This window comes from Podarcis tiliguerta, assembly GCF_965153285.1.
Source record: "Podarcis tiliguerta genome assembly, chromosome: 3".
Lineage (NCBI taxonomy): Eukaryota > Metazoa > Chordata > Lepidosauria > Squamata > Lacertidae > Podarcis > Podarcis tiliguerta.
This window is the reverse complement of record NC_139536.1, coordinates 15,734,251-15,761,223: the sequence shown is the minus strand read 5'-3', so window position 1 is coordinate 15,761,223 and position 26,973 is coordinate 15,734,251. Positions and strand designations below refer to the sequence as shown.

General features: G+C 47.6%; 1 protein-coding gene across 1 annotated transcript in view; it reads right to left on the bottom strand.

The window, feature by feature from the left end:
• PYGB (glycogen phosphorylase B) overlaps positions 1 to 26,973 on the bottom strand; it is a 38,895-nt gene extending 11,922 nt beyond the window's left edge. The window contains exons 1-10 of the mRNA XM_083432877.1: positions 26,459 to 26,973; positions 10,390 to 10,491; positions 9,015 to 9,093; positions 8,378 to 8,481; positions 7,727 to 7,858; positions 5,339 to 5,450; positions 4,080 to 4,162; positions 3,234 to 3,377; positions 2,942 to 3,034; positions 1,151 to 1,297 (exon numbers count right to left, since the gene is read on the bottom strand). Of these exons, the coding sequence (XP_083289003.1) occupies positions 1,151 to 1,297; positions 2,942 to 3,034; positions 3,234 to 3,377; positions 4,080 to 4,162; positions 5,339 to 5,450; positions 7,727 to 7,858; positions 8,378 to 8,481; positions 9,015 to 9,093; positions 10,390 to 10,491; positions 26,459 to 26,701 (1,239 nt within the window). The 5' untranslated portion in view covers positions 26,702 to 26,973. The remainder of the gene's footprint in view (positions 1 to 1,150; positions 1,298 to 2,941; positions 3,035 to 3,233; positions 3,378 to 4,079; positions 4,163 to 5,338; positions 5,451 to 7,726; positions 7,859 to 8,377; positions 8,482 to 9,014; positions 9,094 to 10,389; positions 10,492 to 26,458) is intronic.

Sequence of the window (26,973 nt, the reverse complement as noted above, 5' to 3'; positions counted from 1 at the left end):
CTGAAAGGACACAAGGAGAGGGGGATATTAACAAGAAGATCTAAAGGAGATCCCACACTGGAACCCTTTACACCAGAAAAAATGTGAAGAAATTCCCTGGACGACTGAAGTCATGAGTCCAGTTTACTTCCTCTCCCCTAGAAACCGCCACAGCTTGTATGTTGGAGGTCTTTGGGCCCCTCCAGATGACCTACTTATTGAGTACTCATCCTGATTTCCTTACACAATGCTTACATGGAGGTTAAAAAGGTAAAGGGACCCCTGAACATTAGGTCCAGTCGTGACCGACTCTGGGGTTGTGGCGCTCATCTCGCTTTATTGGCCGAGGGAGCCGGCATACAGCTTCCGGGTCATGTGGCCAGCATGACTAAGCCGCTTCTGGCAAACCAGAGCAGCGCACGGAAACGCCGTTTACCTTCCCGCCGGAGGGGTACCTATTTATCTGCTTGCACTTTGATGTGCTTTCGAACTGCTAGGTTGGCAGGAGCAGGGACCGAGCAACGGGAGCTCACCCCGCTGCGGGGATTTGAACTGCCGACCTTCTGATCAGCAAGCCCTAAGCTCTGTGGTTTAACCCACAGCGCCACCTGCGTCCCTTACACGGAGGTTAGACTATGTATAATCTTTACTGAGCATCTGTTCTGATTTGTCTGCAGGTTGGTTCTACAACAACGGTTTTTATTGTGGTGTGTTTATACTACATCTGTTTAGCTATTTGCTCCCTCTACACTTTTCCAGGCATTTCCACGTTACTTTCCAAACAGCAAAAGACCCGATTTTGTTGTACCAGGGCAAAAGAGCCCTTTAATCTCTAACTTCCTTGCTCTGCATTACCATAGCCTTTCTGTCACCTGATCCCCGCTGAAGTGCTGCTGAAATATCACTTCCTGGGCAGCTGACAACACTGTAGAAGAATTAGCCATCACCTCCCTTCTGTGCCACAGTGCCACCACTGAAGGAGGCCCGTATTGCAGCTATTAATTCAGCAGGGCTCAGGTGACGCCAAGAGCCAATAGGATTCCACAAAGTTCTATAAAGCTTCTGAATTTGGCAATGGGCAACTCATCGCTTAGGTGCAGACTGAGCCTCCAGGCCTCTCAGTCAACCCAACCCCCCTTTCCCCACCACCTCATTTATCCCGTCTCCTCACGTCGAGATGTTTCTGATTGATAGCATAAATGATCTCCAAGTGTCTTGGCAGGAGTTTCTCAAACATAGAGACAGGCCAGCGCTCCAGGGCTTCAGGCAGCACCGTGTGGTTGGTGTATGCGCATGTTCGCTTCGTGATTTCCCAGGCCTGGAGCAAAAAATTAAAAACAATGGTTGAGATAACACGACGGCACTGCAGACTGAATCTGATCTGATCCACGAAGAAATAATGAAAATTCTAAGAATATCATATAGTAAAAGGCCAGAGGCATTCCTTTTAGGAATTTTAAATGATGATATTCCAAAAGACAAAACTAAATTTTTCTTATTCGCAACGTCTGCAGCAAGAATCCTGGTGGCTAAGTATTGGAAAGGGAATCAGTTACCCACTAGGGGAAAGTGGCTATGTAAGCTTTCAGAATATTAAGAATTAGCTAAATTGACAGACATAATAAGACAAAAACCAAAAAGTGAAGTAAAAAAAGAATGGGAGTGCCTAAATGAATAACTCAAAAGTCAAAGTTCAAGGACAGAAATCTGGCTGAGTCTGGAATAACCTCGTGAAGCGAAAGGATAAGAAAGAGGGATTTATATCTAGATGTTAGGATAGAGATGATAAGGAAAACAGGAAGACACAATGAGAGATAAAGGAGGTGCTATAGGATTGGTGGAAGTCAATGTTTGTTGGTTTTTTAGTGTTTATATTATTAATTTGTAAGATATGGACTGGTTTTGTTTTTTTAGTTGTTGCTTTTTTAGTTTTTCAAATGGTTTTTGTGTGTTGTGTATTGTTATTTTTCGATATTTTTTGTGTTGTTGCTGTTGTGTGGAAAATGCTAATAAAATTTATTTAAATTCTAAAAAAAAAGAGGGGGAAAAAAGAATCTGATTGTGGTAGCAACCAAGCTGCTGCACTCTCTTAGGCTCACTAAGCAGGTCTGGCTAAACCCAATCTGTGGCTTGTCAGTTGCAATCGCATTGTGGAAGCACTAAATGTACCTGGATAATGACTGACTTGTGGCACTAGGGGGAGAGGGGACAGGGATTGGCTGTTCAGCAAAATCCTAAGTAGCCCCGCAGGCCAGGTGGGCAAGTGGGCAGGGCCACCCAGGCTGAATTCAACGAAGCCGCCATCTGAGCATGTGCAATGGCTGTCTCAAATAGACACACCTCAGCTTAGCTGCAGCTCCCGTTTTTGAATTGAATGGAAGCTGGTTGGAAGGAAAAGTAATCAAACAGCAGTATTTCTCAAGGCACTACAGGGAACGCACATATGTACTCTGCTTCAAACACCAGTGATGGGAGTGCATGGGAGCCAGAGTAAACAGCGGTGCATACACAGTCCACTTTTTCTTTTGAATCCAAAGAGAGTATGCTTTTAAAAATTTGGTGCCTTTTTCTGTTGCTGCGGAGGGGGGATGTGCTTGGTCAACAGTAGGGCTGGGCGATATATCGATATATCATCCAAAACCGGTTTGGGAAGTTCACATTGTGCTAACTGTTTCATAACATTTGACCTGGCAATATATTGCAGATCACGACGTGTGTGAGGGTTGGGCGATATCTGGTTCTCAACATGGCGATATATCACCAGCAAAACATGGCGATATATCGGGGCAATGTCCTGGCAACTGCTACTACTGAGGGGCCTAAAACAGACAAATGACGGTATTATCAATCACCACATGGTCACTTTCATCAGCAGACAAAATCCCACAGTTCTCTTGGGACAGTTTGCATGGAGAGAACCTTGCTGTCACATCCAATATGGCTGTGTCCATTTTCCTCTTACCTTATCCCAGTCCATTTTTTCCACATCAACAAAGATCCTCATGAGCTCAGGAATAGAGAGGGCGGGATGGGTGTCATTCAGCTGGATGGCAACCTGTAAAATGGACATCTAAAGATGAAGCTGTTTCCACTGGGGGGGGAGTCAACCAGAGCTTGCTTGGGGACTCCCTAGCTTCTCAAACATTTCTGTGAAATGTCGAGGGCTCCTCCACCCATCCCCAAGGCAAAAACCTGAGGTGTCCTTTGAAACGAAAGCTGCAATTATGTCTCGGACCTCGTTTTTATATATTCACCTTGTCAGGGAAGGTCTCGAAGCAGGTTCTCACGGGGTCGCGGCACCCGAATTTGGAGGACTTGAATCGCCGTATGATATCCTGGAGAGTGGCGGCAACCACAAAGTACTCTTGCTTCAAACGCAGCTCTTTCCCTTCAAAGAACTTTGGAAGGCAGAGAGAGAAGAATCGTCACTCCTCCAGCCACTGCTGACAAGCCTGCTATAGTAATAATAATAATACTGATATCTGTCAGGGAACTGCCATCGGAGCTGGAGGCGGAGAGGAGGCTCCAGAAGGATGGCGGAGAGGGTCCCAGCAGGGAGAGAGGTAGCTCATCTGCTGGGGAAGGAAATCAGCGTAACACCAGTGGAGAAGGGGGGCAGATGGGGGAATCGGAGAGGTGGCTCCAGGACTCTTCACCGGAGACCAGCGGAGAGGGCACGAGTACTCCGCTGCCCACACCCACTTTGCGCAGAAGACTTCCACGCAGGCAAAGTAGAAGGAGACTAGGCGTCAAACAGCTTCTATGCTGGAAGAGGTTCAAGAAATGCCCACTCACGGATTCTGCCAGCGACTGAGGCAGCCACGGAACTTAAGGCTGTCCAGACAGAAAGGGTTCAACCAGGCAACCTAGCCAGGAGTAACGGCAACTTACGCACGAGCAACCCCTAGAACCTTTACAATATCCAACGCAAAAATGGTAAGAATAGTTGGTGACGTGGCGGTTGCCATGCTTGTTTTGTGCTCTGTTTCTCTGCCATGCTAAGGCGAACCATGGTCAACGTAGGGGACATAAAAACAATATTCTAATCAGCTCGTGGTTGACCAGGAGAGATTTTAATACAGTACAGAAGAGCCACTTACATTATCATTTGGGTACAACACTCTGGAGATGTTTTCTGCCAGGTTTCTATCCAGCACAGCCTGGATATAATCACCGACATTAACTAGGTGGAGAGAAGGAACACATCTCAGCGGAGCAGCCCACCAAATAAAATGCAAAACTCTAGGATAATTGCATTTTTTCTTGATAAAAGTCCCATGGCATCAGCAGCAGCCCTATTTGCCCAGCAAATAGCAATGGGGTGGGGGGGTGGGGATTTTGTTTGTGCTATGGTGCAGGAAGGAAGGGTTAGATCCTGCTGTCTGTGAACCCAATCCAGATGATTCCCCCACAACCCCACAGTTGCTATTTGACTAGGGTTGCCATATTTCAAATTGAAAATCCAGGCAGGAAAGTTGTTGAGTATATTTTAGTAAAGTTGTAAAGCTTTTTGGGCAAAATCACCTAAACAAAATGCCATTTTTGAACTATTTTTATGGGAAAACAGAAAAAAAAGCACTGCAGCCATATGTCCAGATTTTCCCGGACATTTCCCCCAATTTCCACCAGGACACAGTATTCCAGATATGTCTGGGAAAATCCGGATATATGCCAACCCTACTTTAACGGAGGAAGGGCCATGGCTTGGTGGTTTAGCATCCGCTTTGCATGCAGAATATGCCAAACTCAATCCCCAGGGTCTCCAGGCAGGGCTGGGAAAGACTCCTTTGTAAAATCCTGCTGCCTGCCAGTGTAGACAGTACTGAGCTAGACAAACCAATGAACTGCCATGCTCAAAGGCAGCTTCCTGTGTTCCCAGAAAAGAACCAAACCCCCAAGTTAAATGGGATAACATGTTTTATGCAAAGTGCAGTTTGGCCCAAAGAACGCCCACTAAGGCTGCAATCCTATACAGTACCCACTTATCTAGGTGTAAGCCCCATTTAAACTCAGTGGGAGTTCCTGATTGGTAGACATGTTATAGGTTTGGGCTATAAATTAAATAATACTTGAGGCATTTCAAAGAATCATAGAACTGTAGAACTGGAAGGGACCCTGAGGGAATAAGCAGCTGTCCCTTAGGAGGATCGAACTTGCAACCTTGGTCTTATCAGCACCATGCTTTAGCCCACTGAGCTATTCAGGCTGATAGCTTTGTTTGTTTGGCTTGCAATGTCACCCAGCTTCTTGAACCAGACCACACAAAACCCCACAACGCGATGAACAGGGGGGGGGGGGGACTCCTCATTGCAACATGTGACATGTGTGCTTTCCAAAAGGAAAAAGAGATGGCACTTACACTCTTCAAGATTGAAATCGTTGGGTGCCTTGGCTGACCACAGCCTCATGGTGTTCACCGTATTGTTCCTGTATCCTGGAACAGGCGTATCGTAAGGCATGGCAAGTACAACCTAGTTTAAGGAGAAGGGATCTGGTGAAGGTGAGATAAAGCAGCAGACATCAAGTCTTTTGCAAAAAGCATGTTTGGCACAACCTAGAGCCAGGGTAATAATAAACTGGGGGTAATAATAATAATAATAATAATCACCTATGTACTACTACAGGCACAGGCAAACTCAACCGTTCAGATGTTTTGGGACTACAACCCCCATCATCCCTGACCACTGGTCCTGTTAGCTGGGGATGATGGGAGTTGTAGTCCCAAAACACCTGGAGGGCCAAATCTGCCTATGCCTGCACTACTGCAATAGCTACAGAAAATTCACAATCCAAGGCTATACAGTCATATCTCGGGTTACAGATGCTTCAGGTTGTGTGTTTTCGGGTTGCGCACCGTGCCGAACCCAGAAGTACTGGGACAGGTTACTTTCGGGTTTCAGTGCTTGCGCAGGAGCAGGAGCTATGAATTGCACTTTACGCATGCGCAGAAGCGCCGAATTGTGACCCGCGTGTGTGCAGGCATGGCGCTGTGGGTTGCGAACGTGCCTCCCGCACGGATCACGTTTGCAATCCAAGTGCCCACTGCATATCCTCCAAAACAGCCAGAAGCTGGCATTTTTGTTGAGCCTCTCTCTACCAAAGAATAATAGCTGGCCTAGCCAACTTCCCAGAGGAATGCCGCTGTTTAAACCAATTATATGCTTCCAAGCAACAAATGTGGAACACCAGAGACTCTGCGTATGTGGAAGTGATCAAAACATGGAAAGGGCAAGCTGGCAGGCCAGGCCCAAATATGGCCTGCAAAGGCAGCAACAGAAATTCATACATCGGATCTAAGCTTTAAAAAGCTCATGTCTTTAAAGTCCCTGAGGATACCTAGCCTGCCACTGAGAGTTGGGGGTCAGGACAGGGAGAAGGAGTGGGGTGCTTTGTCTCTTTTTTAATGCATTATAGTTTGGTGTTGTATCCTATTTATTTATTTCCATTCCAAAAACTGTCTATATTGCAACTCTATTCGGTTTCTTAGGTTCAGAACATTACAGATAAATTTAGTTTGCGTGCATTGTTATGACACTGTGATTTTTAAACTGTTATAAACCAACCTGAGTAAGGGCATCAGAAGTGTGTGTGGGGAAATACTGAGGGAGGGACAAAGAAAGCAAGCTATCTAAGCCTTTGCTGTTCTTGAACCAATTCCCGTTTATTGCCAGTGGAGCACTGACAGAAGAAATTCTTGGTGGATCAAGCCTCCTGTTTCTTTCTCCCCACGCAATGTATTTCTTTTCTCCTCCACCACATGCTGTTGTTCAGTGAGTCAGGCACCAGGCCTAATTACGGCTCTTTCAAAACAAAAATGTGAGGCTTCAATTGCAGACGAGTGCAAATGTGCTTCAGGGCTCCCCTCCAGAAGTCTTGGACTACAATTCCCATCAGCCCCTTGTTGAGCGAGGCAGGCGTGTACTATTCGTGCGTCCTATTTGTTTCCCTGTTTCCTGTAGAAGAGCTCATCGTACCTGAGAACTTGCCATTTGAACCCTTTTGTTTCTAATCTGCATGACTTTTATTTACGAATTTACAGTGGTACCTCGGGTTACATACACTTCAGGTTACATATGCTTCAGGTTACAGACTCCACTAACCCAGAAATAGTGCTTCAGGTTAAGAACTTTGCTTCAGGATAAGAACAGAAATCTTGCTCCAGCAGCGCAGCAGCAGCAGGAGGCCTCATTAGCTAAAGTGGTGCTTCAGGTTAAGAACGGAACGAATTAAGTACTTAACCCAAGGTACCACTGTATTTACTTATTTCATCACCCCATCAAGCTTCCTCTCATAGGGAGGAAAGCCTTATTATTATGCCTGCAATACACCGCAGTGAGGAAAGCTGTATAAATATTTGCTATTACAGTCAATGTCTTCAAACCTGACACCTCCACTTCATCACGGACGCACACCCATCTTCATCATCGTTCAGACACTGAGGTCCACTTCCAAGGGCCTTCTGGCGATTCCCTCATTGTAAGAAGTGAAGTTCCAGGGAAACAGGGCTTTCTCGGTAGTGGCTCCCCCAGGTGGAACACTCTCCCATCAGATGTCAAACAATTATATGACCTTCTGCAGCCCTGTATCGTGACGCTTTTAATGTCTGATGTTACCCTGTGTCCTGTATTATTCTGTTGCAAGTTGCCTAGAGTGGCTGGGACAACCCAGTCAGATGCGCAAAGCAGAAGTCATAAATTATTATAATATTATTTGTGGCATCCCCACAGGTAGGTTTCTACTGCTGTACCTGAGTATCGACCCATTTCACACCATCCGGAGTGTGGTCCACCCGGCCATAGAAGTGTACAGGAAGCATGTACTCTGGGCGGGCTTTTTCCCACGGGTTGCCATAACGCAGCCAATCGTCGGCTTCTTCCACCTGAAAGAAGGAGAAATGGGATGTGAAACTTGCTTTTATTGCAGGTCATTTGACCAGCAATGCACTTTACACCTGGTAGAATCATAGCTCAGTGGTAGAGCACAGGCTTTGTGTGCAGAAGGTCCCAGGTTCGAGTCCTGTATCTTCAGCGACAAAGGATCTCAGTTAAAAGAACCAAAGCTATAAAGCCGCTGTCCATATTTATCTGTGATCTACCCAGCCGACTGCCTTTGATCTCTGTATGGGTACAGCCTCTTCCACTCCTTCACCGTTATTGGCTGATTTTGTACTCTCCCACAGCTTAAGCATCCCTTCTAAAACGTCCTTGATGCTTGTGCTACATCATCCCTCCTCAGGGAGGGCCGGAACACACTTATTTTCTCTGCCTCTCAAAACACTTGGGTAGGCCTCACCCTAAGCGATAAAGCATCTTCCGCCCTCCCAAGCGTGGTGATCTCTAGGAACGATGGAGACAATGGCAGCGGCCCAAAAGGAACGAAAATTCTCTCACCAACGCACCTGCCAGCCATTGACGATTTTCTGGTTGAAAATGCCAAATTCGTAGCGGATTCCGTAACCGTAGGCTGCGAGCCCCAGCGTCGCCATAGAGTCCAGAAAGCAAGCTAAAAGAGGAAGGGCCCAAAATATTTCATTAGTAGACAGAAGCAAATGTCCAGGAAAGCCACTCTACCAGTGCCACCCAATGGGACTCATGTTTAAGACATTATTATTATTATTATTATTATTATTATTCCCTCTACCCGTAGATCTGTGGGTGGTTCGCAACATAAAAGTGCAACATAAAAAACACAGAATGCCTAATAAAAATAAAAACAGAAACAAACCAAGACCTAGCACAGTACAAAGCCAAAGCAGTGGCGGCAGTTGGTGCAGGTATACTTATCCTTTATTTAAACACATTTATATCCCATCTTTCTTCTAGTGAGCTCAAGGTGGCGTGCTTGGTCCCCTTCCACCCCATTTTATCGCCACAACAACCCTGTGAGGTAGGTTAGGCTGAGAGACTGCAACTGGCCTAAGGCCATCCAGTGAGCTTCTTGGCTAAGCGGGGATTTGAACTCAGTCCAACACTCTAACCACTACACCACACTGTAGGACAGCGAGGCGTTCCCAGGCCCGCCCAAAAAGGACTCACCTGCCAGACGCCCCAGTCCTCCATTGCCCAGGCCAGCGTCTTCCTCAATCTCCTCCAGTTCTTCCAAGTCCAACCCAAGCTATTGTGAAAAGCAGAAACAGCAATGAAAACACTCCATTGAATTCAATAGGACTTACTTCTGAGTAAGGCTGGTGGGAAGAAAGTATCCAGCTCAACAGCTGGAGGGAAAATGGGGTCTCCATTCAGTTCTGTTGTTACCTCTACACCTTTGTTAGTGGTAGCCACCCACGGCTGGAGAATCAATGGTTTATCTCCATCACTCTTGCCAAGATGCACATCTGGACTTGAAGCTTGTTCTTATACGTGCATCTCACCCACCCTATTCCCCAGCAAGGAGAACTGTGGCTTCAGGAGCAATTCTGAAGTGTGTGTGTGTGTGTGTGTGCGCGCGCGCTAACCCAGCTCCCCTAGCTTCTCTGATCAGAATCGGAACCCACTGCCGTTGGTTTTAACTGAAAACAGAAATGTCAGGAGTTCCAATCGGAGATAAATCTGAGCTTCAAAGCCAACTGACTTGGTAGTTGTCCAAGCAAAGCAAGTCTCTCTCTCTCTCCCGCTCCTCCACAATCCCTCCAAAGCTTTCATCATATTCCAGACTCTGATAATAAGGTAACTGCCCAGGGGACAAGACACATTGGTAGCTCTGCCAAAAGGAATGGAATCCTTGAGTCATGCTCCTTTTAGCAATAAACATTCAGAGCAATGCCATGGGGCTAAGAGCGAAACTTAAGTAGGCCGTAAAAATTAATGGGCTATTATTGTAGTTTGGGCCCAGGTGCCAAAAAAGAATAGATTCAGCGTTTTGGGAAGAAAAAGACTTATTAAAAACAAGGAAAGAGAGAAGCAGGAGGAGAGAAATGGTGCATCTCCACAATGAGATGGTTTGGATGTAAAGCCAACCATGGTTTGCACAGCAGAACCACAGTTCATTGTGATGTCTGAACCAATACCATCTGGCAAACCATGGTTTGCAAATGACTATAAAAACAGACTCTGAAACCACAATCTTAGGCTAGTTTACCAGCCAGCTGTTTTTGGACTACAACTATCATCATCCCTAGCTAGCAAGACCAGTGGTAAAGGATGATGGGAATTGTAGTCCTAAAAAAAAAAGATGGAGACCCAAGTTTGGGAAACACTGATCTAACGGATATGATTGCCAGTGACGATTCCACGGCTCCCATTAGCAACTTGCCTAGCTTTTCTCAGAACCTGAAAGCTTTCAGACTAAATTTGCCCTGCTGCAACGTGAGATTCCCCTAGGCAGAGGGCCACAATTTTTGCATCAGAAAAAGGACAGGACTGATGATGAATCCACAAAAAGCATCAGCCCCCAAAGGAGGAATGAACATACCTGGTAAATGGCTTCATCGCAGCCGTTCTGCAGACCCAAGTTCACCATTGTGTTCTGAAGGGTCCTTCCCATGTAGAATTCCAAAGACAGGTAGTAAATGCGCTGGGAAAGCAGTGGGAAAGAAAAGCTGGATTTTATATGCGGCGAAGAGAGTCACCCCCTGATCTGTACACTGCCAATGCAGCAAGTTTACATCCCACTTTTACCAAGCTCACACCAGCAAACATAGTTCTCCTCCTCAATAATAATGATAATAATAAAAGTATTTATTTTTAATACCCTGCCCTCCCCAGCCAAGACTGGGCTCAGGGCAGCTAACGCCAAATATAAAACAAATTGATTGAAATACAACTTAAAAACAAGATTAAAATACAACATTAAAACATTAAAATGCAGCCTCATTTCAGCAGAAACTCAAAAACTTTTTTGGGGATTAAAAATGTCGTCTTCACCAAGGCTAACTATCCAAACTGGTCCTACGTGGGCCAGAAAAGAGCCAGGGAAGTCCCCAAGTAGGAGTTCCATCACAGAAGGAAAAAAGGAAAAAGAGAGAGGGGGAGGGGATCAAGTTAATTCCAGGTCAAATGGCAGGCGGAGCAACTCTGTCTTACAGGCCCTGCGGAAAGAAATCAGATCCAGCAGGCCCCTGGTCTCGTGAGAGAGGGCGTTCCACCAGAGCCCTGGCTCTGGTTGAGGCTAATCAGACCTCCTTAGGGCCCGGGACCACTAGGATGTTGCTATTTATGGACCTGAAGGTCCTCCATGGGGCGTACTGGGAGAGGCGGCCCCGTAGGTACGAGGGTCCTAGGCTGATTTGTCATCTCAACAACCCTGTGAGGTTGGCTAGGTGAGGTAGCTTAGAGTGAACAGCCTAAGGTCACCCAGGGAGCTTCATCATTCTTAAAAGGGGTCTTCTCAATCCTAGTCCAACACTTTAACCACACCTCACCTGCTTCTAGACTAATGGTGATAGTGACAATGAATTCTGGCGGGCACGGCAAGGCCGCTGTGTCTGCACATTTCCACAAAAGCACCAAAACCACATGAAATTGGGGCACAGATTTCAGCATTCTGGGCCATCTTATCTTTCCTTTTTTTAAAAAGCGAGTTTCTAGGCCTTACAAATGCAAAGTCGGGCTTGACAACAGGAAGAATGTAAAGCAAAATTCGAGAGGATAAAATAATGTTTCCAGTTGTCAGGAGACAAGAGCTTTCCAGGGCAAAGGCCAGAGCTCATTTGCAGAAGACCTGATTTGCATGCAGAAGGTCTCAGGTAGGGCCGGGAATGTCCCCTGCATGAAATCTAGGAGACGTCCTGTCATCAGGATGTCAACACTCCTCAGCTGCCGTAGATGGACCAAGAGTGTGACTTGGTATAAACATCTTCCTATCCTCCTAGCTCTGAATGCCCAGCACGGCTGCCTTGATCAGCACTCCCTGTGTTTAGAAAGAACAAAGCAAATGACAAAACACAAAGGGATCTCTGCAGGGGGGCTTAGTAATCAAGGACTTTTGGACTAGGAATGACGAGAGACAAGTTTAAATCCATACAACCGCCTTAAGGCTCTGTGGGTGACCTTGAGCCCGTCACTCTCTTTGCACAATCTACTTCAGAAAATTGTTGTGTGAAATCAAATGGTGTGTGCGTTAGTGTGAATTATGCACACTGCCCTAACCTTCTTTGAGAAAAGGCAGGTTAAAAAATGTAGTAACAAAACCTGCACAACTTTATTTTTTTGTAAACACACTGCCCTGGATCAGGGTTGGGTGGTTGTTTTTTCCGCACTGGCTGGCAATGTGCCCCAGATGGCAAAGTATAACTGACAGGGTAATCCAGAGGTCAGAAAAAGGAGGTGAGCTGGCAGCCTCCTCTTTCCAGGTGGGAATCACTGGCAAAGAAGTTGCCTGAACTCCAGGTTTTCACCTGTCAGGCTTGTCTTAACACCAAAGTCTGAGTATACAAGTTTTAAAAAAAACCACACACACAGAGAGAGACTCACGGGGGGGGGGGGGCAGGAAAACATGAAAACAGTACTCATCACGTTGCAACCTATGACAATTCTCTTTCCCTTGGCAATATATCTGGCAGCCTCCTCTTTAGAAAGGGGAAGGGGCCACAGCTCAATGACAGAACATCTGCTTTGCATGCATCTGCTTTGACCCTCAGCACTTCCAGGTATGGCTGGGAGAGAACCCTGCCTGAAATCCTGGAGAGACCCTGCCAGTCAGTGTGGACAGCATTGAGCTAGATGGACCAATGGGGCTGATTCAGTAAAAGGCAGCCATTCTTATGTTGCTACCACCAGAAGGTACCGTTTCACGGGAGGGAGATTTGGCTCTAAGGATCAGAATAGTCAGTTGTGGGGTGGGGGAACTTCAATAATTGGTGTTTCTGGTACTTAAGAGTTCTGACAGCCTTGTCCACTCATTTTAATGGATCTTATTTTAGGAGAGTCCTTGGAGGATGAGGATATAAGTGACTAAGCAGAAATCCCTCTTTGGGGGAGGGAAGTAGAACAACACTTAAGCAATTCTGAAATATTTATTACCTCTCAGTCTTGCTTTCAACCAAGACAAAAGGGGGAGGGAGGGGGAGCCTGAGAGTGAAAATCCCTTTCTGTTGCTCGCTCACTGTCACACTTTTTGATTACCTTCTATGACATGTCAGTGTTTGGTGCAAGTTACACTAGCAATTACCTCGCACCAAAAGCAATGGCAGTGTTGGCTCACATTGTTTAGCCTGCACTTGGGTCTGGTCTCTTGCTCCATGAATGCTCCCATTTCCAAGAGCGAAGGCTGCAATCCTATACACACACTTCCCTGCAAGTAATATTCACCGAACACAGCCGGACCTCTGAGTAAACATGCACAGAATTGCGGTTCAGGATCCCTACTGTTAGGCAATAGTTTTACCATCCTATGAAGAACAAAGGCCTATCAGCAGCTATTAGTCATGACCACTAAATGGGAGCATCACACCCTGCTTGTGAGCATCTCATAGACATCACTGGATCAAGTACAGCTAGAAATAAGATGCTGGACAGAATCTTTGTTTAGTCTAGAAGGGCTCTTCTTAGTTCTTAAGTGTTTCTTTTACATGCCCAGCTTGCAAGACTGATGTTTGCACACGTCTTTGCTGTGAGGCATGCTGATCACCCTTGTGATTCGTACGAAGTAACAACCGCCCCACGGGGGCTGATGGGAGTTGTAGTTCAAAGCCACCGGAGGGCACCACATTGGAAAGGCTGTCTTGGAGCGCCACTGGCAGTCAGTGCCTGTCTCTGTATAAGGAGGAAACAGTGGGCAAGTACGTAAGCTAGATAGTCCAGATCACACAAATATACTCTGATGAAAATCCTACTGTAAGGTTTATTTGGATACCGTTGTTGATAAATTACTGGGCAGCAGAGATAGTAGCAAATGGCACATTTCTCCCTTGAAGCCTAGGCACCACCATCGTAAAATCAATCAGTCAATTGTGATGTTGGTAGAGCCCTGAGACTCTTAATCTCAGGGTTAAGGGTTCAAGTCCCACACTGGACAAAAAGATTCCTTGCATTGCAGGGAGAGTTGGACTAGATGATCCTCTGCAATTCTGTTGTGATGGCCATGTTTGTTGGCCCCTTTGTACACTGAGCAGCAGCAGACCAAGTCTGAAGTAATGGGAGACTCCAGACACAAAAGAGGATTTAGGACTATTACCGAGAGGTCTGGTTTGTCTCAGGTCAGGAAATGAGTACACTGCCCAGCGCCAAAATGGATGCATTATGGTTTTGCACCACGTAGGTCTCTTTAAGAAACTGCAGCATAAGCTGCTTTAAAAAAGATAAATGACCACAGAACCCACGCTCCACTAGTTCTGCAGCAATGCTTATGATTTTAATAGGACTGTTCCGAAGGAAATGGATTGTGGGTTCTGCCCTAGCAGAACGTAAGAGAAGCCCTGTTTAGCTCAGCCCAAAGCATCAGCTAGTAGGAACGTCCTGTTCCCATGCAGAGAACAGCCAGGTGCCTCCAGAAAGCCCCCAAGTGGAGCGTAGGGTCCAGAGAGGACATCCAAACAACACTGAAAGGGGGCAACTCGCCCTCTTGCTCCAAGGTTGGAATTTGGCCCCATGTCCCCCAAAATCTTCACTGTTGCTGAAGCATAGACAAGAGGAATGTGGATCTGGCAGGGTGGCCAACAACCTCTTGAATTCCTAATGCACAACACAGTAGTGTGGGTTTCCCCATGGCTTTTAAAGATGAACTGGGGCCTGTACTTCATGCTTCTCTGCCCCCCTGCCATGGTTCTGTCCCTCACGATTGGCACAAACTGGCAGCTGACAGTCCAAGGGAGTGGACTAGATGACAATTCTATGAACTAACGCAACAAGCATGTTGCAACAGAACAAGCCTTCGCTCACACTAGTGTGTGCCTGAATGTGTACGTTTACTTTCCCCCAAAGCATTTTTGCGATTTTTGAGAAAGGCCTGGCATTGCAACAATACTGACGCCGCCTTGTACTTAAATAAAGGTCCAGGAAGCTGGAAGAGTCTTTGATTGCAAAGCTGATGGAAGCCAAGAGAGGCAAACCTCATTGTCCAAGGTGAAAGAGCTGAGTGAAAGAATAGAAGGGTGAAGATGAGTCATCATCCACTTGAACAGACAGGTTTGGGGGAACAGCAGGAACAAAAGGCTTGTTCTTGCTCCAGTGATCTTGAATCCGGCTTTGTAGTTGATCTAAGTGGCAGTCCGTTCCATTTAAAAACAAAACAAAATATTGTTAACCCACTTTATTCTGTTAACCATCTCGAGGCCACTAAACACCAGCAGGTTATCACAGGCTGTGTGATTATCCTCAGCTACAGGGCCTGTATCTTTGAGCCATCAAATGCTTGTGTGAACAGGTATGCTTTTAAATTCCTCGTGGACGTTAGTAACAAGGGACACCAAGGAGGGCATTCCACAAATAGGCAACCACCACCAAGAAGGCCCTGTCATGGGTCATGTATTCAGAAGGCCTCTCCTGCTGACTGTAGTGTCTGAGATGGCTGATCCTGAGGAAGGCCCTCTTTTAAGAGATCAAGACATAGGCCCTGCGGTTGCTAGGCAGCAAACCAAGAATTTCCAGCAGACTGTGTGACTTATGAAACCACGGGTTCCTCATCCAGTCTCAAGGCTGATAGGGCTCTCCCTGCCCTTTCATTTCTCCCAAAAATAATTGACTTAGACAGTTCTCCTCCCTTCCCGTCCTTTTCCAACCACCTTCTCTCTCTCCTAGCGACCGTTTCCTAGCACTGGTTGCCACGAGTCTCCTTCTTTCCAACATGCCTTCTTCCTGTTGTTCCATCTTGCCATAAATGCAACATACAGACCAGGAACATTGGTGGGTTGGTGACTGGACCAAAAAATGGTGGGGAAAGAATCCTCTGCTGATATATACAGGCTGTTGTGCCCTAGTTTGGCTCAAGGGTCCCAGGGAAGGCTGGGCGACGCAGTGAATCACTCTAAGAATAGGGTAACATCTGGAAGAGCAGAGTCACATCCAAGAGATCAAAGCCAAGACCTATAGAGAAGAGTGAAGGGAGATTCTCCCACATCACAACAGACAAGGTAGAGCACAATCCGTCAGGACCCTGGACAGCTCTCTGTAGCAAGTTCTAGTTGGAACTCACCTAAGGAGAGCTGTTGTCTTAGCGGCATGTTGAGGGCTTCTGAAGGTTGTTGGCTGATCCGGATCTACTGTTAATTCCATTCCCTCTCAGGAGCTCTCTGTTAAAGGGACACTTGCCTGGTTGTGCAGCATGGATGCAGTGAGGGCTGCATTGGGGCATGATCTCTGTTTCTGAGAAGTTGACAGTCCTGGAGCACGGAACGACCACTCTCCAAGACAACGTCTCCTCCCTTTCTGAGACTAGCTCTGAGCCAGGAGAAGATTCAGGCCAGTAAACATGACACAGACTAAGCATAAGTGAATCTTCACAGTATTAACACTCCTATTGATCCTGCTCCCCCAGTAGGTTTCTACTGGCTGGGGGAGGCACCCAGGTGCTTCAGAGGTCCTAGCGCAGGGGTCAGCAACCTTTTTCAGCTGTGGGCTGGTCCACTGTCCCTCAGACCTTGTGGGGGACCGGAATATATATATTCCTATTCCCCTCAAATAACCCAGAGATGCAGTTTAAATAAAAGCACACATTCTACTCATGTAAAAACACGCTGGTTCCCAGACTGTCCGCGGGCCAGACTGAGAAGGCGATTGGACCTCTAGGAGAGAGCCTTAGGTTGCCTCCCCTGTCCTAGTGCATCGTCCACCTTTCCACCCATCTATTAGGCTCTCTCCTAAATCTAAACTTGCTTCCTCATAAAACGAAGCTCATGGCATCATCACCCACAGGGAGGAAGAGGGATAAGTTCCCGAATGGCTCTTTCCTTCCAGAAAAGTCCAGCTGCAGGAGATTTAACAAAAAGAAGGATATTTGGTTGCTACTTTATCTAACACAGCCAGACTAGTTTGGCAGGATAGACCACTTAAGCCAAGGGTGGAGAAACTGTGGCCTGCCAGAGGTTGTTGTTGCTGGACTACAGCTCCCATGATTCCTGACCACTGGCCATGCTGTCTGGAGCTCATGGGAATTGGAGTCCAACAACAAATGGAGGGCCACAGGTTGCCCATCCCTAATTTAAAATAATGGAACTCTGAAAATTATGGGGCTTTCCTCTTCACACATTTGCTGTATGTTTCCTTGCACTCTGCCACTTCTACGGAATTCTTTGGAAAAAGAATGTGGTTGGACACCCTTACTTAACTTCTTTTCCTGGCAAGACTCCCGTGAGAGGAATGGTGAAGCATATTTGTTCCCTTGAGATAACCAGTTGCCAGCTCCAAAAATATTAATAGCACTGTTCTGCTGAATCCATGTAGATAATGTTAAGTGCCTCTCTAACATTTGCATAAAGGAGAGAAAGGGGTTTACTTTTAGCAGACTCTCATCCGCTTGGAAAATTGCAGGAGGAATTGTTCCTGAAAATAGGCATCACAGCCTTGCACATTTCTTGACACCGCCCCCCCCCCCGCAACATAACTCTTTTCCATTTGATAGTTAAATGAACAACTTGAGTCAGAAATGAGTAATCTGTAGCCCTCCAGAGGTTATTGCACTACAACACCCATCATCCCCAAGCAATGATTCTGCTATCTATGGCTGATGGATTAGTGTCCAACAGCAGCTGGGGGGCCACAGGTTCTAGATTCATAGAATCATAGAATTGGAGAGTTGGAAGGGACCGTGAGGGTCATCTAGTCCAACCCCCTGCAATGCAGGAATCTCAACTAAAGCATCCATGATGGATGGCTTCGCCCAAAGAATGGACTCCCGATGACACATAAGTATACACATTTAAAAACTATCTGTTCCTTGCTAAAGGGGAGGTTGCGCATGCATGTTTCATCACTTTATTATTTAAATAAATTCAAATTATTCAGCCCCAAGATGATTATAATGTCAAGAGGTGACTTGCGTATGGTGGTGTGAGTATCGGACCAGGGCTGCAGAGACCTTGGTTCAAATCTCCGCTCAGCCATGAAGCTCATTAGGTGACCTTGGGCTAGTCTTGCAATCTTCCGCATTAGCAAAGTCATTTGCATGACACAGATGGAGTCCAGAAGGCAAAAAGATTTTGGCAACACTTCACTGAGCAAAACTGAACAAACACAGCGTGTAATTTGAGAAGTAAACAAAGAGGTTTTTGTCTTTCTTCAGACCTTGTACACAGCAAGGAGACATTTAACCAACCACACAGAGGGAAAAAACTTCCTCAAAACTGCAGTGGCTCTTTGCCTCAAAACAACCTTATAGAGCCGATTAGCCTGAGAGTGGCCCGTTGATACCAAGTGATATTAAGCCTCAGTATAATACTTTCAAAAAGTACCAGGCAGTTGTAAACACCATCTATATTAGCAATCTAAAAACAACTGCAGAACACAAGGATTTTTAACTTTTTAAACAAGTGTTTCCTGCTACAGGAAATGCATCTGTTTGGTCACCGTGAGGAGCAGGATGCAGGATTAGACAGAATTTGTACCTGTTCCAGCAGAGCTCGCCTTCTGTTTTTATAAAAAGACAGCTGCATAATGGGACCTAAACTGGTGTAAATCTTTATTGGCAGGGGTGGGGGGGTGAGCAAAGAGGGAACAATGGTACAGGATTTGAAGGTGCATTCTACAGTAATCACTCAGTTAACACAGGAAACCTAGGCCCCAGAGAACTACAATTCCCAAAGTAGTTTGACAGTCAATCTCTCTTCCCAATGAGTTCTGGGAACTGTAGTTCCTAGCAACTCTCAGCACCCTTAACAAACCACCCTTCCCAGGACTCTTTGGAGGAAGCCATGACTCTATCAAGCGGCATGATGCTGCTTTAAATGTATAATGCAGATGGGGCCTAATTTGTCCTGTTGGGCACTACTAATACGGCCAGGGCCGGTGCACATTCTCCAATGGGCGCCTCAGCACAAGGCCCGCTAGTGGGGATTCCCTCATGAGGGCAGGCAAACCCTCTCCTCCCCCTATTTATTTTTCTGGGTGCATGGGACAGTTGGGGCCTACCTGAGGAAAAGTTTGGCAGTATGGTATTACAGCAGGGCATTGTGGGTAACTACAATGGTAGCTGCCAGGCAGTCATCAGAGGAGCACCAGAAAAGGGGCTGCATTGCAGCGGCAGGTTCCTCAAGAGTTGCCCAAGAACGCCGTCTGCTGACATTGTCTCTGGCCACGGCATTATATAGAAACAGGGCCGGCCCTACCATTTGGGAGGCAAGGTACCACCCAGGGCTGTCTTACCCATGGGCGCTAGGGGTGCGGGGCACACGGGTGCCAGGCTCTCAGGGGTGCTAGGCCGAGAGTCTGGGGCCGAGATTTGAAGTCTGGGGATTGGGAAGAGCCGACAGTCGCTGCTGAGCGGAGAAGAGCGAGGCACTGAGGCAGCTGGCCGGCCAGCTCCACCCTCCTGCACACCTGGGATTGGCGGGCCGTCGAAAGGTCTGCCCAGCGCACGCTGCTCACACGTCGTGCCTGGGTTTACTCAGCCGCCGCCTCAGGCTCGTCTGTTGTTGCACTGGGCTCTGCTTGCCCCCCCCCCAGGCCCCCGGCCCTGGCCTTGCTCTACTGCCACCGCCACCGCCGGCTCCTCTGTTGCTGCTGAGACAGCCAGCCTGGCCAGCTCTGCCATGCACGCCTCGCCAGCAACTCTGGGCAACCGGGGGGGGGGGCGCAACTCTGGACAACTCGGGGGGGGGGGAGGGGCGCCAGGTGGATCTTTGCACCCCGGCACCACATATGCTTAAGATGGCCCTGGTACCACCTCAAGCAGCAGCTGAGCCCAACTGTTTCTCTTGAACATCCCAAGCAATCTGCTCTGTTGTTGCATAGCCTCTCATGGGGGCCCTTAGCTGCCCTGCTGCCTCAGATAAGGTACAGCAAGCTACCCCCCCCAAATGTTATTATTATTATATTTATATTCCACATTTCCCCTATGGAGCTCATGCATGGTTCTACCGCTCTCCATTTTCTCCTCCCAACAACCCTGGGAGGTAGGGCTAGGCTGAGAAACAGTGACTGACTCAAGGACACTCAGCGAGCTTCATGACTGAGTGGGGACTTGAACCTTGATCTTCCAGGTCCCAGTCCTATCCAGGTTTGGTATGTGGATTGGAGAGGAGTCGCCGTCTTGTCCTTTGCCTCAGGCAGCAAAACGTTTTGTGTATGAACCAAGTGTGCACTTTGGAGTACAGCCAGACATTCCCTCCTGGGTGCGCATCATAGAGGAAGATTAACAGGCAGCAAGTACGAAACTCATTTGCCATTCCTGATCAGCTCAACAAGGACCCCCTGAAAATCTAGGAACATAGGAAGCTTTCATAGGAAGCTTGGGTCAGTCAAGCTCAGTATTGCTTACACAGACTGGCAGCAGCAATGCCAGGATTTCAGACAGGAATTTATCCCTAATCCCTACTTGCGGATTGAATGTGGGAACTTCTGCATGCAGATGTAGATGCTGTACCATAGAGCTTCGTCTCTGCTGGTGAAATCCAGTGTTTTTCTAGAACACGGTTCGAAAACCTCCCAGCCGTGAATTCCAGATTATTTCAACTGACAAATCTGGCTTCTTTCTGCAAGGGTAGAGCTACCATGACGACTTCAGTTTTTGCAGTGCTGTTTATGTCTGCCAGATGGTATCCCATGGCACAAATAGGAAATTGATCCAGGACGCCCAGGGACCAGGCTGTCATAGGCCCTTTGTATACCTCAGAGGAAAGGATTCATCCATCCGTTTGCTGTTTTATTCTCGGTTGTGTGAAAACAACAACGATGGCCTGAATTGCTCTAGCGACAGGTCAACGGAAAAGAACTCTCTGCAGGGTAGCAGATCTAAGACAATTTTTTCACTGTAGACTTTGTGATCCATATATGTCAGACAGATTTCAAGCACGCCACAGAAAGCTCCCTTATACGGAGCCCATCTAACTCAGCTTTGTCTATGCTGAGCAGCAGGGACTCTCTCCCAGCCCTTCCTGGAGATGGAGGCAAATGAGACCTTCTGCATACAAAGAGGCTCTGCCACTGAGCCATGGAGACCGATAATGGTACCAAATTATGTTTCTAAAGCTGCAACCCTAGCCCCACTTACCTGGGAGTAAGTCCCTTTGAATTCTCCTCTCTGCTAGAGAGATGGCTAGGACTGCACTGTTACTCAGGAGTTTTGTCAACCTTTGAACCAGCCTGTGGAAAGCAGTTCGGTCTACACCCATTTGCAGATGATCAAATACAGCAGCTGGGGAACCTTTTTTCACCCAGAGGGCCAGATTCCCTTCTGGGCAACCTCCCAGGGGCCACATTTCAGTGGTGGGCAGAGCCAGAGGGGGGGGATGGGCAGGGCAACAAATATTTTTCCCCTCTTTGTACAGCCAGTTGTTTTCTACACAAAGAGTTACCAACCTACCTTTTTGGACCAGCGGGCATATTTTGAGAGAGTGCTGTGGGTACCTCCCACAAAATGGCTGGCATGGGGGAATGACATAATACAAAATGGCTGCCATGGGGGCATGGCATAATGCAAAATGGCTGCCATGTCCTGCTAGTCCCAATTGTGGAAATTGATCTTTCACACAAAGATGCTGGTGCTATCTAACAACAGAGAGCATTCATGAGGATTAGGAAAAATATACAAGGTGATACACCCCACCCCAACCCCAACCCCTCTCCCTCAGATTTCTCTCTGTCTCTCTCATGCACACACATACTCAGGGATACCAACAGGGTTTTCTGGGCCCATGTGGATTGAGCTCTCTGCCCCACTTGCAAAATCTGCATATGGTTCCTGACATGCAAAGTTGTATCCTCTTTCACAAGTGGAGGGTGCGAAAATAAATCAGTGTCCACGCATGTAAAATGCCTGCAAAGAATGTGAACAGGTGCAGTTTTTTCCGCCATGGCATTTGCGTACTAGAAAAGGCCTAGCCTGTTGAATTTCTGCCTGCCACACAGCCGTTAAAGGCACAAGAACTCTGTTTTACCCCTAAAGCAAAGCCTAACCAGCGGCTGCAACTCTATACTCACTTTCCTGGGGTCATTTCATATACAGTAAATCACTTAGAAGGGTACCTGCACCTTTTGCTTCATAACTTTTTTCCCTAGGAGCACTAGAGACTTACTTTAAAAAAAGAGAGAGAAAGAAAGCATTTAGCTTGGGGACCCTGGCTGAGGGTGCCCATGAAAGACTCACTTGTGCCAGGTTGGTGGCCCCTGTTCTATCCCCCCTCTCACCCAATCCATTATTCTCTATCCGGGCACGCAAGAGGCATTATCAGAGTTCAATGATAAATCCCAGCCAGGCACAAAGGAGGGTATGATGGAGGGCTGGACTGAGGCCTGGGGTGAGAGGATTCAGCTTTGGGGAGGGGGCTGTGGTGTGGTGAGAGACCCAAAGGACAGAGAAACTTGGAAGGTCCCTGGATCTGACGTTTCCCACCCCTGATGTACAGCTCAAAAAAGCTTCCCTTGAAGGGTCAGATGCAGGCCAGGATGTTCTGTTCTGTCTTTTTCCTTCTGATCAGCTGGTAACCCCAGGTATTTTCTTGTGCAAACATCCCTAGGATCAGGCTGTACACGGACCGTGCTTAAATGGAGCGTGCTAGGAAAGCTGCAACGGTTTCCATGACTACTTAGGACTCTGTTCTGCTATGGTCTGTGTTCAGCAGATGCCACTCCGAAACTCAGAGCTCTGAGCAAGGTACACGACAGGAAGACATGAAGGTGAGAGGCCACAAAACCCCACAGATGCCAAGTTAGCCTTCATCAAAGATGGGCAATGGGAGGCCTCACTCTTTATCACATAGTGAGCTTAAGTCACCAAGATAGCAGCAGAGATGAGAATGCTGAGGCTACCTATACATAAATGCTTGGATATCTGTGAGGTGGGGCAGGCTGCCTCTGCTGTATTTCAGTTTGCCAGTAGTTAATATAGTCCTCATGCATTAGTTACTTTGGATTTACACTGATGTTTAAGAGGATCTTATCTAATCTTTCTGTGCTGCTGTAAAAATGTGGATTCCCCCCACCCTGGTATTTTTGGCGATATTTCAATAACCACTTAAGAGACATCTTTGGAGAATGAAGCCATAGATAAAATGGATTCCTCTGTCTGAAATCCTTGGCCAGAAACCACTCTCAGAATTGTAGCTCTGTGAGGGAACAGGGGTCTCCTAGCAACTCTAGGCACCTTTCACAAACTACAGTTCCCAGGATTATTTGTGGAGAAGCCATGTCTGTTTAAAGTGGTCTTGTAGTGCTTCTGGAATAAATACCCTCTGGTTCAAAACATGAAAGGTAAGTACTTCTTGCCAAGTGACAGAGGAGGCATATATTTGTGGGGTTTTCTGCCTCAGGTTCCAAAATAACTTTGGTTGGCTTTGGATGTTATGCACCTTGACTTGGGGGTGGGTATATGTGCCATTTGCTGATCTGCACGAGGCTCATTTTGCTAGAGATGTCGTGACTGGAACCTAATTTTATTCCTGTCGTTCTGGAATTGCCTGTTGCTGAAGGATGGCAGAGACTGCGGTGGCGGCTTGTCAAACAACGAATTATGTTCCCATTAATGCAGAGCTGGAGAAGGCAGAGAAAAGGGCAATAAAAACTAGCTGTGTGGAAAGCGTGACACGAGCAAAATTATTCTCTCTTGGAACACTGGAACTCAGGGTCACCTCAAGAAACAAAATGGCTGCCCTGGTAAGCTCGGGACCAATGAAGACATTTTCATCAGAGATCGTTTCAGGGGGGAAAAGAAGAGAGAGATTCTGGTCATATCCTTACATCTCCTATCTCTTTCAAGAGCCATGGCACCTCCCAAAGAATCACTTGTTAAGGGTGCTGAGAGCTGGTAGGAGATCTTCCCCAGAGCTACAATTCCCAGCACTTTTAACAAATAAGTTCCCAGGATTATTTGTGGGAAGCCATGACTGTTAAAGTGGCACAAGAGAGTTTTAAATGAACTGTAGATGTGACAAAATTCACTACAGCTGACAATGAAGTTCTGTTTCACGCTAGAAGTGGCATGCCTTTGATTTCTAGACTCTGTGGACCAACACAAAATAATGGGTCCCTTGGTTATAACCTGCCTGGATGTTTCCTGCCTGCCACAGCTTTGCCCTTCATCGCTTTTGTCAGCCTCAAATGAATTCCCTCGATCACTGACGATTCTGAATGATCCAAAGATGCTGGACTATGAGGGAACTCCTTCTTTGTTTCTTAACATCATTTGGATGCCACCCAGTTAAAACAAAGTCCTTTGGGTGGTTAGCAATAAAAGACAAAAGCCTTTTGAGAAGAATCAACAAGAGCTATAAAAATGAGCAGAATGAAACCACTCACAGCTCAAAAACACATACATGCATATATTCATAAAGCCAGGAACAACGAAACATATGTCGGCACAGTAGAGCAAAAAACACAGAAGTTCTGAAAACGCTATGCTCTGCCACCACAGAATACCAGTTGCTGGATGGCCTGCAGGTGTGAGGTTCCCCCATCCCTGGTTGAATGAAGCCTTAGAAGCCTAAACTGTGGTTTAGCCTTTAGCCGGGGTGAAACCAGGCTTTATTTCACCAGGGTCAAAGACCCTGTTTGGCGCACACAGGCTGGGAGCCTCAATAGCACCCCTCTGGAGGCTTCACCCGGGGGAAAACCCCCTGGCTAGAACACCCCCCCACACACTGGTAACTATGGCTCCGCTTTAGCTTAAATAAATCATAGTTAATAAACCATGGGCTGGCATATCCCAAGGCAGATGGATGCCAACTAAGTAGTCGTGTGACATGCAAACCCAGCCGAGAGCCTTAAGTATCAGTTATTGGCTATGGTTTGATAGCTAAACTATTGTTTAGCATTACTTGTGAGTCCAGACAGAGGCAGCTTAGCAGCTCTTGTGAGCTGGGTGATATCACCTACACAACCAAGAGCTTTCAGATTGCTGTTGGCTGCTGCCCAGGACATAGAAAAACTTGCAAAAAGGAAGGGAATGTCGACGCAACAAGCATTACACATGAAAATGATAGCGTTCTGGGAGGGGCCGCAGTTCAGTGGCAGTCAATCTGCTTTACATGCAGATTCAATTAACTCCGGGTTCAATGGCTGACATCTCCAGCTAGGGCTGAAACCCCAGAGGCTTCTTCCAGTCCGTGTCGACAATATTACTGAGCTAGGTGGAGCAATGTTCTGACATGATATAAGGCAGCTCCTTATGTTCCTAACTCTTGATCATGTAGGCTTATTTCTCAAGGACACGGTGAACCTGTGTCTGGTTGGCACCACTCCAGAATGCAATACTCACCCAAACAAGAGGGTCCCCACCTCCACACAGAAAGGCAGCACAGCAGCAAGGAGCTTAGGCTGCAGTCCTATACACACTTGCCTAGAAATAAATCCCATTGCACTCTGGGGAGTTTACTTCTGAGAAGACCTGTATAAACTGCACGTTCAGCCGCTAGTTTCCCATGCATAGTGTTGCTGTTGTCCTCGCCACCAGGGTGGGGTGGGGTGGGGGGACATTCAATAATATCTGTCTAGATTATGAAGTAGTACAGCCCCCAAACGAGCTCATCATCTCTTATCAGAACGGGATCTGAATTTCCTCTTTTTATCAGAGCAAGACTAGGTAACACAAGCAACAGAGCATCTCCTTTGCCTACAGCTCAATCCCCAGCATCTCTATGTAGGGCAGGAAAAGCCTCTATCTAGCTGAATCCTGGAAAGCCGCTTCCACTCAGAGGAGATGCTGAGCCAGACGGACCAAAGGGCTGACTCAGCAGAAGGGATCTCCCCATGTAATGCTGCTCAGTGTAGGATTGAAGACCAGGAGGAAGGAAAGCTTTGAAGCCTCCGGGGCCAGCAATCGAAAGGAAACAAAACGAATCTCGGAGGGCCCCTCCCTTAATGAACAGGCAGCATCTTCTTTCGCTGCGCCCTTAATTTCGGTGCGTTTTGCTGCCCAGAAATACCCCTCCTTTTCCAAAGAGACATCCATCACACTGGCTAAAGTCGACATCACTATGGTTGGAGATCCACTGCCGCAAATCCACGGCTGCTAAACACACACACACACACACACACACACACACGGTGGAAGAGAGAGATTTCCCATTGATTGCAATGCGGACCTGGACTTTGCGACGGGCCCTGCGCTCATTTGCTAGACTCCCGCTTTGCTGCCTATGGGAAATGGGATTCCTTCTCCGCGCCACGCTCCAGCGGCTTCTTGGCGCACCATCTCCCTGCAAGGAAAGCGCAGTAGCGCGGGCAAAAACGCAAAACGCGCGCAGGCAACCGTCGGCCAGCAGAGGGGGGCATTTCCAGAGCCGGCAAGGCCTGCCTTCGGCTCTGCGAAACGGGGAAAGATTTGCGCGGTTAGCGCGCGGGTGGAAGCGAAAGAGAGGCTGCGCCTGGTTTTTGGAGAGGGTGAAAATCCAATGCATTTCTGCCTGCAGTGCAAGCTGCGGCGGCGCTGGAGGGGAGGCAACCCCGCAGCTCCTTACCTTGGGATCCTTCTCGTAGTAATACTGCTGGGTCCGGATCCAGCGCCCCACCAAGTGATCGCGGACCGTGTGCGCCAAGGCGAAGTAGTAGTCCCGCGGGGTGGCCACGTTCCTGTCCTTGACCAGGGTGAAATGCAGGTGCCGGTTGAAGCTCTTCCTGATCTCGGCCACGTCGCCCAGGCCGGCGATGCCCCGCACGCTGATCTGCTTTCTTTTCTCGCTGTCGGTCAAGGGAACGGCCATCCTGGCTCGTCTAGGCGCCCGCTGCTGCAAAGGGAGAGTCGCTCGCTTGGGGAAGCTCTGCTCGTTGGCCGATGATGGCGCAGCGCCGGCTTCAGTTTCCCGGGCAAAGGCGGGCCTGGAGGCAGAAGTGTTTTCCTTCTTTTTCCCCTCCCTCCTCTCTCCTCGGCTTTCCTCCTGCCGCGGCTGCTGCGTGGGGAGGCGCCCTGGCTGAGAGCATCAGAGGGGGTGGGATGCAAGGGAAGCAGCGAGCAAGCGCCTATCCTCCGCCCACC